This window comes from Carica papaya, chromosome 6, assembly GCF_054855325.1.
Source record: "Carica papaya isolate Zhongbai chromosome 6, ASM5485532v1, whole genome shotgun sequence".
Lineage (NCBI taxonomy): Eukaryota > Viridiplantae > Streptophyta > Magnoliopsida > Brassicales > Caricaceae > Carica > Carica papaya.
This window is the reverse complement of record NC_142314.1, coordinates 33273842-33288664: the sequence shown is the minus strand read 5'-3', so window position 1 is coordinate 33288664 and position 14823 is coordinate 33273842. Positions and strand designations below refer to the sequence as shown.

Below are 14823 nucleotides of genomic sequence, written 5' to 3'. Positions count from 1 at the left end.
CGAGACATGTAAGAGATAAAAAAAAAAAAAAAAAAAAAAAATTAAAAATAAATTCTCAAATTTTCCAAGAAAATTATAAACTTTTAATTTAATCCAAGAATTAAAATAGATAGAACGATTTTATTCGAATAGGATTTGTTTTATAAACTCATATTTTTGTGTCTTTGGGTTCTTAAGAGATAGTATTATCACCGTCAAGAGTTCACTGGCATCATTCTTCTTGTCGGCACCCACAACCCTTTCCCTCAATTCTCCCATGTTTGTTGCCTTATGCTTTGATCATTAGTATCACCACCATTGGAGAAGTGTCCTCGCATTCTTTGGCTCTTTCTTCCGTGATTGTATGATCAGAACGTAATTAACGGTGAAAACAGTTCCTGAATCATTGATGTTGTAAAAGATCGTTTTCAATTGAGTTTGATCAAACTGGAATGCTCAGCAGGTTAAGTAAGACAGAGTTAGATATTCAAACTTTATTATTTAAAAAAAAAAAAATTACAATCGATGAAATATTTTCTCTAATAAATATAATGCACCTCCCTGAGCTCATAAAAAATTTGCAAAGAAAGTGAGACAAATGCAAATTCGCATACCCATGCCTTCCCCGCATCTGGAGCAGGTTGGATCAAGATGCAAATTTTGCATAATGATTCTCATAACTGGCGGTATGATTAATTACAGTAGTACCCACTTATGACCACTGAAAAATATCAAGAACATAATGATTTTTTTTTTTTTTTGTAAGCAAGATTTCATGGTTACAGGTCTATAAATATGGATATTTTGTTTGCTTTTCTGTAAATGTGGATAATTACATATTAAGGAAAAAATAAATTACAAGTTGAAGGCTATGCAGATTTTTTTTAAAAAAATCGCTAGACAGAATAATTTTTAAAATTGAAAGGATTAAGAAATTAGAAATCAGCTAGCAAAGCGGGCACGAAGAATGGTTAACTTGCACGCAACAAACACACCCCGCTCGTCCTCTTATCTCCTCAATCTGCCTTTCCCTTATTTAAATCTGTAAGAGAGGGAAAAAAATAATTCATTTTGATTGCTTACATCTGTGGATACATTTTCAAAACAAAAAAAAAAAAAAAAGCAAAGGAGGTGGTGAGTTTTTGGTTGATGAGTTGATATGCGAAATTTTAGAGAGGTGAAGTGTTCATGGGGACTGGGGAGTTTGGTCAGGAGAAAGCAAGTTGATTCCGTTCATTTCAAGAGAGAGGGTCACCAGTTGGCTAGGAAATTGTCTGCCATCGACCTCATTGCTATTGGTACTACTAACTTCGTCTCCTTTTTTTCTCCCCAAAAATTCAAGTGGGGTTTTTTTTTATGCTTGCTTGGTTTGATAGGGTGATGTTATAGCTCCCTTGTTCGCTCTGTACCAACTTCAAGTACAAATTTTGATTATAATTTGAAACTGGGTTTCGCGGTTTTCTCCTGATTTTTGCTGATATTATGGAAATGAAGTTTCTGTTGACTGGGACTTTCGCCCATGAATGGAATTTGAGTTCCCGTATTTTGGCTTCTTTTAGTCAATTATGTTACTAATGATCCCTTTTGAGGCCTTTTGAAATATATGAACCTTATATGGGGTCCCTCGTGCATTAACAGGGGTTAAAAGTATTATGCATTGATGTTTCCTCACAAATTTGGACAACAATCTGAAGTACACAGTGATTTTAGCACTTGAGGGGTTTTGCTTTTGGTTTTCTGCAGTTTATGGTTATGTTTATCTGTGAATAGAGGACTTTTTCAGTTAGTTTTATGGTACTCGGGACTTTCATGTTTTTCAGGAGGTTGAAAACTTTGATGACCTTTATGTTCTTACTTGGCATTTATGGTTTCACTGATACAACTTGTAGAAACATGTGTTTCACTTGCATTTTTGTTGGGTTTGCTACTGTTTCATTTCAGGAGTGGGCTCCACCATTGGAGCTGGTGTGTATATTCTTGTTGGAGCAGTTGCTAGAGAGCACACAGGACCTGCCCTTGCTATCGCTTTCCTAGTTGCTGGAATAGCGGCTGCCCTCTCAGCATTTTGTTATGCGGAGCTTGCATGTCGCTGCCCATCTGCTGGGAGTGCCTATCATTACACATATGTTTTCCTTGGAGAGAGGTAACAGAAAATCTCTTTGATCGTTCAATATCTTTTTGTGGGTGCTTATCTTTATATTTTATTTAACTTGTTCAAATCTTTCTCGGAAAAATTCTCAGCTTTAAAATAAACATCTTGCTTAACAATTTTGTTGCAATCTTGATATCTAGGTAATTGATTAATTGAACTTTCCGTACAAAAACTTTTTTTTTTTTATAGAATCAATACAAGAATTTTAAGATGTCCAACATTTGACTAGGTAGATTTTTAAGGGCTGAGTCCTGAAAGTGGATATCTTTTAAAATCTTCTTTTTTTCCTTTCTCAAATTGGTTAAGCTGCAATATAGGAAGAGATATTGAAGATGTGATGATGTTTTCTTCTCTATGTTTCACTTTTAACTTATTCGCTTTGGTCACTTCTCAGTGTTGCTTGGTTGGTTGGTTGGGCACTGATTCTGGAATATACTATTGGTGGTTCAGCTGTTGCTAGAGGCATATCACCGAATCTGGTAGTTTACAATTGTCTTCCATTTTCGTCATGCAGTGCTGAATATTTGATATCCTCAATTTTTTGTTTCTTAATATCCTTTCTTTTGTTCATTTTAGGCTCTGTTTTTCGGAGGAGGAGATAAACTTCCTGCTTTCTTAGGCCGTCAAACCATCCCCGGGCTTGGTATTGTGGTTGATCCATGTGCAGCAATTTTAGTTATTATTGTGACAGTGCTATTATGCACCGGAATAAAGGAGGTACCTTACATAATAGTTTGGTTCCAATGTAGCTGAAAAATTTTAAGCATATTTTCTTGTCTTTCAGAGTTCATTGGCCCAAGCTATCGTTACGACAGTGAACATTCTCGCCATGCTTTTTATTATAACAGCTGGTGGATATTTGGCTATGAAGACTGGATGGACTGGATATAACCTTCCTAGTGGGTAATTAGCTTAAGCTTCCATATTTGACATCTTTCTACGGTGCCATTTTTCCTTTTTCATATTTCCCCTTCATTTTATAGGTATTTTCCTTTCGGAGTAAATGGGATGCTTGCAGGATCTGCTGTAGTTTTCTTTTCATATATTGGTTTTGATGCAGTCACTAGCACAGCTGAGGAGGTACTAACTTTCAATGACTTTTTATATGGGTAAATAACATGTTATCACATAAATCTACTTGTTGAGCTGTTCCTGAAAAAACTTTGTTCATCTTGATATGCAAGTCAGTTGAGCTTGATTTAACAGAGAACAGGCCAAGCTCAAGCCAGAACATGAAACTTGTCTTTGAAGGAAGCAGAACATTATCAGTTAGATGTGTGGCTTCATGTGGTTTACAATCACAAAGCTTACACTTAATGTTCATATAGATAGAGTTTAGATTCATACAGCTAGATTGACTTGAGTATTATAGGTTTGAAGGGCAAAATGTCTTCTTATGTTGCTATTATAACTTCATAAACTCCAGACTGTGGTTTGTCAACTAGACTTTGGTATGCATTTCATGTATTTGAAATTCGGTATACAAATTCAACAAATTGATGCATTTTACTTTTTTTATCTTCCTTGATTTATGAGCAGAAGTTAAAGCCTATATCTGACTGCTGAGAGGGAATTGCTAAAAGCCTGAATTAATAGAATCATTGAGCATTTTAGAAATTACTGTAGATTTAGACTCTCATTGAAAGGGGTATGTCAGATAGGACAGCATTTTCTTTCATATAAAAAATATATGCAGTAGTAACAAAAATAAATACTTCACCAGAGAAGGTCATATAGAATAAACTATAAAACCATCAAAATTTCCAATTTGAAGGGTTTGGTAATTGAGGTTAAGAGATGTTATTAGGGGTTTGCCAAATCCTTTACCTTCTTTTTCTTTTTAAAAGGGTAAAATGAGGATTAATCCTACCTTACTTTACTCACTTAACTTCTTGACTGGTAAGTAATAATAAGTTCTCATGTATGACTGGTCACCCTAATCTATTTCTATGAGGCGTTCTCTCAGTCTATCTATTCTTTCATCTGGTTTCTTACTTTAAGTTCATGATAGGTGAAAAATCCTCAAAGAGATCTGCCTCTGGGTATAGGGATGGCTTTGTTTATATGTTGCGTATTGTATATGCTTGTGTCCATTGTCATTGTTGGGTTAGTCCCATACAATGCATTGAATCCGGACACTCCTATCTCCTCAGCATTTGAAGACAATGGGATGCAGTGGGCAGCGTAAGTAAATGTTTAGTATTAGTTTTAAATTAGATCAAGCTTTCATGTGTCATAATTTTTTATCTGTTCAGGTATATATTAACAACTGGGGCAGTAACTGCACTTTGTTCAAGTTTAATGGGTTCTCTTCTTCCTCAGGTATGTAAATGGTAATATTTTTCGTTTGCAAGTTTGAGGACTTTGATACATTTCTTGGTGGTTTAGTATCAAAATAGCTTGATAGCCGATTTAATAAAATTTCAATCTGTATCTGAATGTTCAACAATATTTTTTGTCTATTTTTATTTATTATTTTGTAACTTTGTGACTACATATGGTACAAATTATAACTTGGTCAAGGTGAATGATATTTCCTCAGTTTTTATGCAATTGTGAAATGGTAAAAACTATATAACAGGCATTTTATTCTTTTTCTTCAGCCACGAGTCTTGATGGCAATGGCTAGAGATGGATTATTGCCATCATTTTTCTCGGACATCAATGAACACACTCAAATTCCAATGAAGAGCACAGTAGTAACTGGAATACTTGCAACACTCCTGGCATTTTTTATGGATGTTTCTCAGTTAGCTGGAATGGTATGTTGGTTCAAACATACTGCTAGAAAAGTAAATTGAAATTTCGTTTTTGTTATGCACCAAAGAAATAGTACATGCATTTAGAGAGATATCTATGAATTAGGAAAGGAAAAACTCTCTGCAGGATCTGGCTAAATAGGTAATTGACTATAATGAAAACGGCATATTTATGATATTGCCACAAAATAATTAATTGTGCTTAATTCTCTTGAAAAATAATTAATTGTAATCATTTGTAGATTGAGAGACTCCCTCTCGCCAAGAAAATTGTTGAGCTGAAAGCGTGAATCAAGTATAAGTATTATCTTTTGTTAAAACTTAATCAAGATATATTTGGCCGTTGGCTGCCTTGATTTGAATTCTAAACCCCTAAGTTTTGTACCATTCTAAATAAATAATAGTAATTAATTATTAAAAAAGTTTAAGTTGTTAGGAAATAGTTAATTGTATTATTTAGTCATTAACATTAACTATATATGAAAACCTATATGAAATAACCTATCATTCTCTAATAGACTATATATGAAATATTCATATTTTCTAACATCTCTCTCAAGCTAAAGCTAACATAAGTTAAAGCATGTTATAAATAAACTAAATAAGAAACTTAAATCAAATTAGAAACTTGTAACCTAATGGATTCACAAGCAGCATACAACAACGTTAATAAGTTCCATGAATCATCCCTCGGAAAGCATTAAACTAACAACTTGACATGAATTCAACAAACAAAGAATTAATCCCAGAAAAAAAAAATAACCGGAAACCAGAAAGGGGCAGTTTTTTCAGGTCTATGGACTCTTTGGCTTGCAAAAAACCAGAAAATTTTTGAAGATAGGCCTTTCTATGAGCTATAGGAGAGAATTACATTTTTGACAACATTATGGGTTAAGGCGCATGGACAATTCTCCAATATGGCTATTCCTACCTCCATCGGAATTGAGAGATTATTATTTTGGGCACTTAGGATCTCACGTTTCTATGTATTATATCTCTCTATTTTGTTTTGCTCATTACATAGCCTGTTACAATTAGGAGGATGGCTTTCCCTCAATTCTTTGTATTTATTTTCCCTCTTTTCTTAAAAAAGCTTCTTCTTCTATTAAAAAAAAAAAATCAAAGACTTGAATAACAGCTCAATGAACAATTACTTATTAGTTGTCACCAACAACTAGATATAGTTATCATTTACCATGAATAGAAATTATGTTTCTGTCAAGAACAGCCATGAAACCTTGAAAACAATTTGTCACCAATTTCATTAAACAATTGTGAAAGAAAAACTATTTTTTAAGGAAATAAGCCTCCATTGAGTAATGAGCTCTGATGAAATTTTTCTGGGATAATCAATCTTTATTTCATTGGGCAAGAAACTCTTATATTGTGTTTGGTTTACTTCCTATTCAATTCCAAGTTAATTTCCTTGTCCTAGTCTTAGTAGTAGTTTTAATATGCACAATTAGAACATAATTTATTGTGTTTGAGTTACCATTATCTCACCTTAGTTAATGGTAGAAATTCAGTTTGCACCTTTCAAGATGGGGGTTGAATTCCTACTATTGAGGAATTGAGGTGGGACACTAGGAGCAGACTCAAGGACAATAAGTTATGTTCTAACTATGCATATTAAGAAGTATGAAAATTAGAACTAGGAACTAACTAGGAATTGACTGGAAAATGAACCAAATAGAGTTTTAGATTAATAGCAACAACTTTTGTTGGAAAATGAATTTTCTCCCTCGATGAAAGCTTGAGGTTGACCACAATAAATTCTTTGGGGCAACTCATTTTCACTCCTGAAGAAAAGCTCTCACAACAAACTTTTGTTGAACTATTAATCCTCACTCTTCATTCCTGAGTCAACCAGATCTAAGATGCACAACAACTTCTCACAACTTTTTTTTTTGTTTTATTTCTTACAACAACTAGCCTTTTTAACTAGAAATGCATATACCATACTCACTAAGGATATAAAGTTTGCCACACTGTTGGTGTATTATGACCTGGCGGTAGTTTAGCATATAATGTTTGATTCAGTAAAATTAAAAACTTAATTGATTAGTGTGTTAGTGGGGCTGCGATTACCAAATTTGGCTAAATTTTGGCAAGTTTATTACATTTATAAGTGGAATGAATATTTAACAGCGGTTAGGTTCCTTTAATTGGGTAACCAAAATAGGTTAAAAACCTGACATAGTCTTTTCTTCATCAAAGAGAAAAAGAAAAACAACTAGCCTTGAATAAACTGATCACTTATTTAAACTCCACTTTATTAGCATTCCTTCCTGATCACAAGCACTAAAGAATACCATAAGTGCACTTGAAGAAAAACCATAAACATCAATAAGTGGTCGAATTAGGACTACCACAGCTTCAATAAAGCAGCAGAAATTCTAAGAATATCTGCAGCCAATAATTTCCTTTTCCCATTCGATGCCACCATACCAGAATAACTTTATTAGAGAGAAAGAATGCCTGGCATATTCTCCAAAAAGCATCAAGGTGGACCAGAAAAGCAGAAATTGATTGCCAGAAACGAGCTTTGATGGCACATGAGATTCACACGTTAGCAACAAGCAATGTGAGAGACAGCATCTGGCAGTTGGACCTTTGCCTGACAGATTAACGATCCTAAAGAGAAGAGGAATATGAAGTCATGTTAGAAAGGGTACTTCGACTCCTAGGTTCTTTAAGATCTATGGAGATGAAACAGACTTAAACAACTTATTTTCCCCTTTAACAGGAGCAAATAAAAACACTGGAAACAGAAAAGACAGAGAACATTGCAAGAGAATATGGCAGAATGTCACGAAAGCAGAAAAGAGGAGAAACAGGTTTGATGTGCAAAGGGATAGAATAGAAACTACGTTGTAGCTTTTTATCAATAAAGAGAAATTGGTTAGTAAATAGAACTGAATTTTGTTGTTTTAGGAACCAGGCAGTTCTTTTTCCTTTTCTTTTTCATGGTTGATGGCTATGAAATGGAAAGAGCAGTGTAAGAACAAAACTAGAAGAAGCTACTGAATCCTGGAAACTAAAGCTCTAATTTCATACTAGAAGAATAAACTGAAATGTCATTTTTTTTCTTATGTTGAAGAACTAGTAGATATATTTATAGAGATACTTATTAATAAGAAAGAGCAATAATAATAGAATTTAACTGGAGAAGATATTAACTGTAATAAAACCTGCTAAATAGGATATTAAGGATATACAAAAAGAATATATGGGTTATTCTCCAATAGATTTTATGGAATATATTCCTATCATTAGAAGAGATTTTCAAAGGAAAGAACATATCCTTGAATAAAGATACAAATTAGAATGTAGAAATGTAATGCATTTACAATTTTCTTTACTGATGCAGGTTAGCATAGGTACACTGCTTGCCTTCACAGCTGCTGCAGTTTCAGTCCTAATACTTAGATATGTTCCCCCGAATGAGGTGCCACTGCCATCATCACTTGAATGGTGTATAGATTCAGAGTCACTTGGTTTTATTAGTGATATGAAGAAGATAGAAAGTGCAAATCTCCAGGAAGCTATTGAAGCTAGCGGTGGAAACCAACATTTACTTGCCAATCAGGAAGCATCCATTGAATATCCTCTTATTGAGAAACAAATAGCTCAAGGTACTGTCAGTTAGATGCCTCTAGTTCATATTTTAATCATATTGAAGCATAAATGGTGTGGTGACAGATGCTTGCTAGTTATCTACTCAATGATGATTGAGCTGCATTATATTCTTGACTTTTATGTTTTGTGAGCAAATCATCAAACCCATATACTATATATTAGACATTTTAGCACTGCTTGTTTTTTTGTACGAATTAAATATATGCAGCTTCATAGTTTGTCATTTTACATGATATTAATTTTTTAAGTACAACATAAATATATTTCTCTTGCGCGAAATAAGAGCCAAACTTCCTATCTCCTACTTGTTGGAAATGGAGAAGTATTGCCTGACTCAAAGGTTAAGTGTGTTGTTTTACATACTACTACTAGTTTTTAAGAGAACATTTACACATATTTCTGTTTAGAAAAACGTATATGTGAAAGTTTAAGGTTACATTAATCATCGGGTTAAAAGAAAATAACAGTCACTCGGCTGATATGTTGGTCAGAGAGGCTCTAGGTAATGACAGTCACTCGGCTTGGAACGTGATGATCACCAGAAATTTAAAGGATTGGGAAGTGGAAGAGTATGTTAACCTGCTGCATACACTCACTGATATTCAGCTCTGCACTAATGATGACAGATTATGTTGGAACTTGAAAAAAAATGGTGAATTCTCTGTTAAATCCTACTATCAATTTCTGGAGGGTTACAGAACAGTCAATCAACATGATTTCTCTTCTAAAATTATCTGGAAGTCTGGTAACCCCCCACCAAAGGATCTCTTTTTATGCTTGGGAAGCTGTGAAAGAACGTACTTTAACAATAGACAATCTTATGAGAAAAGATTTAACCACCGCTAACAGATGCTTCCTATGTAAATGCTGCTCTGAGTCCTGCAACCATTTGCTTCTCTGGTGTCCTGTCTCTTATAAGCTCTGATCTATGGTGTTTGGTCTCTTGGGGATCTCTTGGGCTGTGTCCGGGTCTGTTAAAACTGAGCTACTGGCATGGGAAGGGATGTGCAACAGAAATAAAAATTGTAGACTTCTTTCATTAACTATTATATGGGTTGGGTTATTTGGAAAGAGAAGAACAATTGTGCTTTGGAGGGTAAAGAGGTTGATTTTGCCACTATCAAGGATAAATGATTTCACTTTTTTGGTTCTACTGTTTCAGGGCACAACCTTGATAATTTGGATGACTTATGTTATATTATAGATATGCTCATAGATATGTAAATTTTTTTGTACATGGGTAGCGCCTCCTTGGCACCATCACATTTATATACTTCACACTTTTATTTCAAGAAGTAAGGTTAAAAGAAAATGACTGAACAACACTTAGTTTTATATAAATAATATAAGAGAAACCACATGTATTGAATCTGTAAAAGAATTTCATGTACTAAAAGTGAAAACAACTAAACCAAAAGTATTAAGCTTGTAATTTGCCTTTTATTTTTAAAACTACATAGATCGTCATAGATGGGAGAAAGGGCAAACTTATGATTATTGCCAACATTTCATAGCTTAATGGAGAGATGAAGTGGATTAAGGAGTTCTCAAAATACCAAGAAAAAAATAACAAAGCGCACAAAAAAATTGGTGGTTTTGATATATGTCTCTTCATCACAAAGAACGCAGCCTATGTTGGTCTCCTTTCTCCTGCTTTTACTTTGAGAATGGAAGGAAATACATTCTTTGACAATAATAAAGCATCCCCGATGCTTGATTATGATTCTTTAGAGGAAAAATGGGAAGGATGAAAAAAAACATTGGGGTGCAGAATTACAAAAACTATACAAGAAAAAGAAACAAGAAACTTTTACATAAGAGCCTAAGTCATAAATCAATGAGCTCTCCTAAGACTTGTTCTCCAAGGATAGAGTGAACTTGGAACAAAATATGTAAGGTTTGAAACTAGTTATCTCTATTTTCTGTGAAGTTAGATTAGACACCCCCAAATTTTCTCCTATTCCTCTTTCTCCATATGTACCATAAGTCTTCTTTGTTACTTTTTCTCTTTGGCACTTTATTCTTATAGCTTTATGGCCCCAGCTTAAAAAATTTTATTCTCTTTCTACTGGTGATTTAACTGATGAAGAAAATCACGAAAAGAGGCGAAAAGTTGCAATTTGGTCTATATGCCTTGTGTGCATTGGAGCTTTTGTCCTTGCATCTGCAGCATCAGCTGAAGATATTCCCAGGTTTGTAATCCTTGGAAACTCTTTTAATTCTTGTTTTCAATTTTTTATTTGCATTTGGAACCCATTTCACGGTACACATGCGAGACAGAAAAGAGGATAGACCACATTACTGTTTCCGCTAGTGCTTGAATCCCACATTACAAGATGGAAATGTAGGGACACAACAATAAGTGACACAAAGGCTATTGGTAATTTTTGTTTTTAGTTAGTATTAATTTGGTCCCGAACTATGCTCTCCATTATGGATTAGCTCTTGAACTTTTGAAAGTTATTATCCTTAAACTTCTAAAAAGTTACATGTGACTTTTTGAATCAATAGCTTGATAATTTTATTCATGACATAGATGTATTAATAGGAAGGTAATTGAATTAGATCTCTATTACAATTCTAGAAATTATAGTTCTAGTTTTATTCCAAGTTCTAATCTAAATCTGATTATAGTTCATAGGAATCGCAGTCCTAGTTCTTTTCCAATTCTGAAGGAGTTTAAACTCTTGAAATAATGTAATAAAATTATTTAACAGTTGAATTCAACAAGAGAACAAAAAAATTGTCTGCATGGCATGACACAATCCAAAGAATCAACAATCATTAAATCTATATCCAAAACTGTGTAAAGGAGTTATATGGCTTTCCTATAGAAGGAAACTCTGTATGACAGCTGTGAATTAATTGTAGATATTTCACAATAGGAGCAGAACAGTTATCTTGTATCCTTCATTTGTGGGGATTTGGACTTTAAAAGGGATTCTGACTTATTACTTCGTACCTATATCTACTATATAAATTCTTGTTTCTCTATTCAGAAAAGATATTGAAGACTTCCACATTTTCGACATGGTATCAAAATCTTAATGTTCTTTTCTTGAATTCTTTCATGCTTTTGGCTTTTGTAGCCATCTTAATCATATAGTTGTTTCTAACCTTCGTTACTGGTCATAATTCAGCTTAATTACTGAAAGAAGTACTCTGTTCACTTTCCTTTATCCCTCCAAGAGGACTCCATTTCCATTTCTTCTTTGTTTTTGTACCTCGAAGGAAAGAGAAAATTCAACTGGTTACTTGGCACTAGACTCAAAGAAGGAAACAAAAAATTTATTGATTAGGACAAAGAAGATTCTATGGTCATGGACATGGAATTCCATGCTACTCAAGATAAATGACGTGTACATCTTCATACCAACAGCCAAAGACACAAGGGATGCTCTGCCGCAGACATGATGTCCTGTGTTCTCGATACCTCTTCCTTACTTTAACCAAGTTCTATCATCTTTTTTTAAAAATAAAAAGTATTAAGTATTTATTAACATGAACCAATAAAACGGGGGTATCGCCTATGTACAACAGCAATTATAATAATATTAGAGTATCAATGACATTCTTAAAATTCACCTCGCTATTGATGTCATGACCCAAAATAGTGTATCCTCCTATCTTTAATTCTATTTAATCTACTCTCAACACTATCAAAAGGTTTACTATTCTTCTCTTTTCAGATGACCTAAAAAACAGTCAAACGGATCATGCTAGCAATGTTTCTTTTTACAAGTAAACCATCCCAAGCTCAAATATCACCCCTAACCGAGCCCGCAATGACCCAATCAATCTCAAAAAGCACATAAATCAAACACCACAAGCTGTATGTAGTAGGATACCACAATAATAGATGAAGTTCTATCATCTTTCTTTCAAGGAATAAATTATTTATATATTCTCTTGTATTTATACACCCCAATAGAATGGGTCGTGGAGAGAAAAATATAGTCAGTTCTTAGCTACCACTAAAGCATTTCTTTTATAGAAAAATTTTCCAAAACCATATTGGGGAATGGCGGTATTCACTTCTGCTCATTTCTTGCCTTACTTTCTAGTGGTAACTTTTAGAAATTTAGGGGATACTACATGACAGAAGGTATAGTTTAGGCCCTATATGTTTATTGCTAGCACATATATTTTTTTATTTAAAAAAAAAAACCTGTAACTTGGTATGAAATTGAGCATAAGAATTATGGTTTTAAACAAAAATTAGAATCTAATGTAGAACCATATGTTCGTTAAAAAAACAAGAAAAAGAAAAAAATGTGATAAAATTTATGCAAGCACGTCAAAATGAAACAATAATCCATTGACTTCTCAGCATCTTTAAGTTTATGTTACATAATTTTTTGTTCTTTGACTTGTTTAATTCAATCTGAAAGTGATGACATCTGGTTTGACAACCACTGACCAATACATTAGGGTTTAATGTGCTTAAAGGTGTCCTAAGCAATTGCCTTGTGGAACATTTTGTGATCAGGGGTTGATATCCAAATTTGTCTAACTTTCAATTGGATGATTGATGATGGAGGAGATTTAATTACTTAGATTTTTCATGTAGATTAGGGATTATTTTTCTGTCAAATTAGAAGAGCATCTCTAATTTTATTTTAGTTGATTCTTTTATTCAAGTTATATTAGTCTTCCTGGTATTTGTTGTAATAGTATGGTTTGGAGTTCCTCATACTAATTCTAGTAATATTATGTCCTATAGATTAGATTCACATTAGTCTATAAAGAAAAGACTCTCTAATTTCTTTCATATGGAAGACCACTATATTCAGATAATTCTCTTAGTAGATTTCTTGTGTGTGGTTGTGTAAAGCACTTGCGATACCATGATGCAACCATTCTTATGTTTGTATCTACTTTTAAACCCATAATAACTCAACAGGCAGTTTTTTTTTTTTTTTTTTTTTGCCTCATTTTGTTGCAACTTTCCTGATTCAACCAGCTTTTTTCAATTCACGCTATGCGCAATTGGTGGAGTTATCCTGTTCTGCAGTTTGATCATTCTGTCCTGCCTAGGCGAGGATGATGCAAGGCACAGCTTTGGACATGCCGGAGGTATGTCCTATTTCGTGCTATGTAATACTCATTAGATTGCTCAAGGTCAGGCACGAGGAATCATTTTAGCTATTTACGTTATCGAGCTAGTACTTAGGGCAGTTTGTGAAAATTTCAGTGGGTAAAAGTTCCTTATTTTTCCTTATTGGTTGGTGAGAGGTGGAGAGTAACTGGCTAGGCCGTTATTTTTTCAGCTGTATCTCGTTACCATCAGAGTTCCATGCACAATTGTAATTTGGGTACTTGTTTGATTTGCTCTCAGGTTTTCTTTGCCCATTTGTTCCATTCTTACCAGCTGCTTGCATTCTCATCAACATCCACTTACTAATTGACCTCGGGTGAGTATTCAGCCAATTAGCTTTCCCTAGCGCTGATATAGTTTAACTTATACTGAAAATGAATTGATACAAGAAGAATTATCTGATGATAAAAATTTTTTTTTCCCGTTGGATGGATAACCAGGGTTGGAACATGGATTCGTGTTTCGATATGGTTGGTTATGGGGGCAGTGATTTATATATTTTACAGCCGAACCCACAGCGTGCTGAGAAATGCAGTTTATGTTCCAAAATCTTATGCGGATGAGATCTATCGTTTCTTGTCAAATAAAGTGGTATAGATTAGGTGTGCCAAAGCTGCTTACTCCATGTCCGAGCGTCTGCCAGTCCGCTTAGTTTGAAAGAAAGGAGTCTTGGTTCATGTTTACAATTATTTATCTCATTACATTCTGTGGCATCAATTGCCATGAAAGGAAAAAACAAGGTTTAATGCTTTTCGAGAAGTGACAAAAGCTGCCTTCTCCATTTCTTGTAAAATAAATAGAAAGGAACATCTTCCTCCCAGTTCATCAGAGGAACAAAAAACATATAATTTTCTTTTTGCAAACAGGTCCTTTGGATTCTCTAACACACTCTTTCCTAAAAATTAGTTGCCATTTTAATTTAGAAAATTATTAAAATATTTCAGAAGCATAACTGAATTAAAAATTTGCCATAAATATAATTATTTCACTTAATATTTTATAATTTTTTGATAAAAATATATGACAAATTAATTATATTTACAGAATCTTTCAATTTACTTGTGATAGTTGAGCACTTAATAGTTTATTCATTAGTTAAACAATTTCTCCAAAGTATCTGGCCAACTTTAAAATGACGAGAATATTAAGAATACTTGAGCAAATATAAGATAAATATCAAATTGTACTAATGTACT

General features: G+C 33.7%; 1 protein-coding gene across 4 annotated transcripts; it reads left to right on the top strand.

Moving 5' to 3' along the window:
- The first annotated feature begins 517 nt into the window (after nt 1-517).
- Nucleotides 518-14490, top strand: CAT4 (cationic amino acid transporter 4). Of its 4 annotated transcripts, none has more exons than XM_022033078.2 (14): nt 518-665; nt 1921-2122; nt 2526-2610; nt 2708-2848; nt 2916-3034; nt 3115-3211; nt 4143-4315; nt 4387-4453; nt 4735-4893; nt 8261-8525; nt 10619-10721; nt 13493-13605; nt 13868-13943; nt 14068-14490. In XM_022033078.2, the coding sequence occupies exons 1-14, from the start codon at nt 578-580 to the stop codon at nt 14222-14224; spliced, it is 1845 nt and encodes a 614-aa protein (XP_021888770.1). In that variant the 5' UTR covers nt 518-577; the 3' UTR covers nt 14225-14490. The 4 variants fall into 4 exon arrangements, 3 of the variants coding, with proteins under 3 accessions (XP_021888770.1, XP_021888769.1, XP_021888771.1); XM_022033077.2 differs by lacking the exon at nt 518-665 and adding an exon at nt 843-1277; XR_002538536.2 differs by lacking the exons at nt 518-665; nt 10619-10721 and adding an exon at nt 843-1277.
- The last annotated feature ends 333 nt before the right edge of the window (nt 14491-14823 follow it).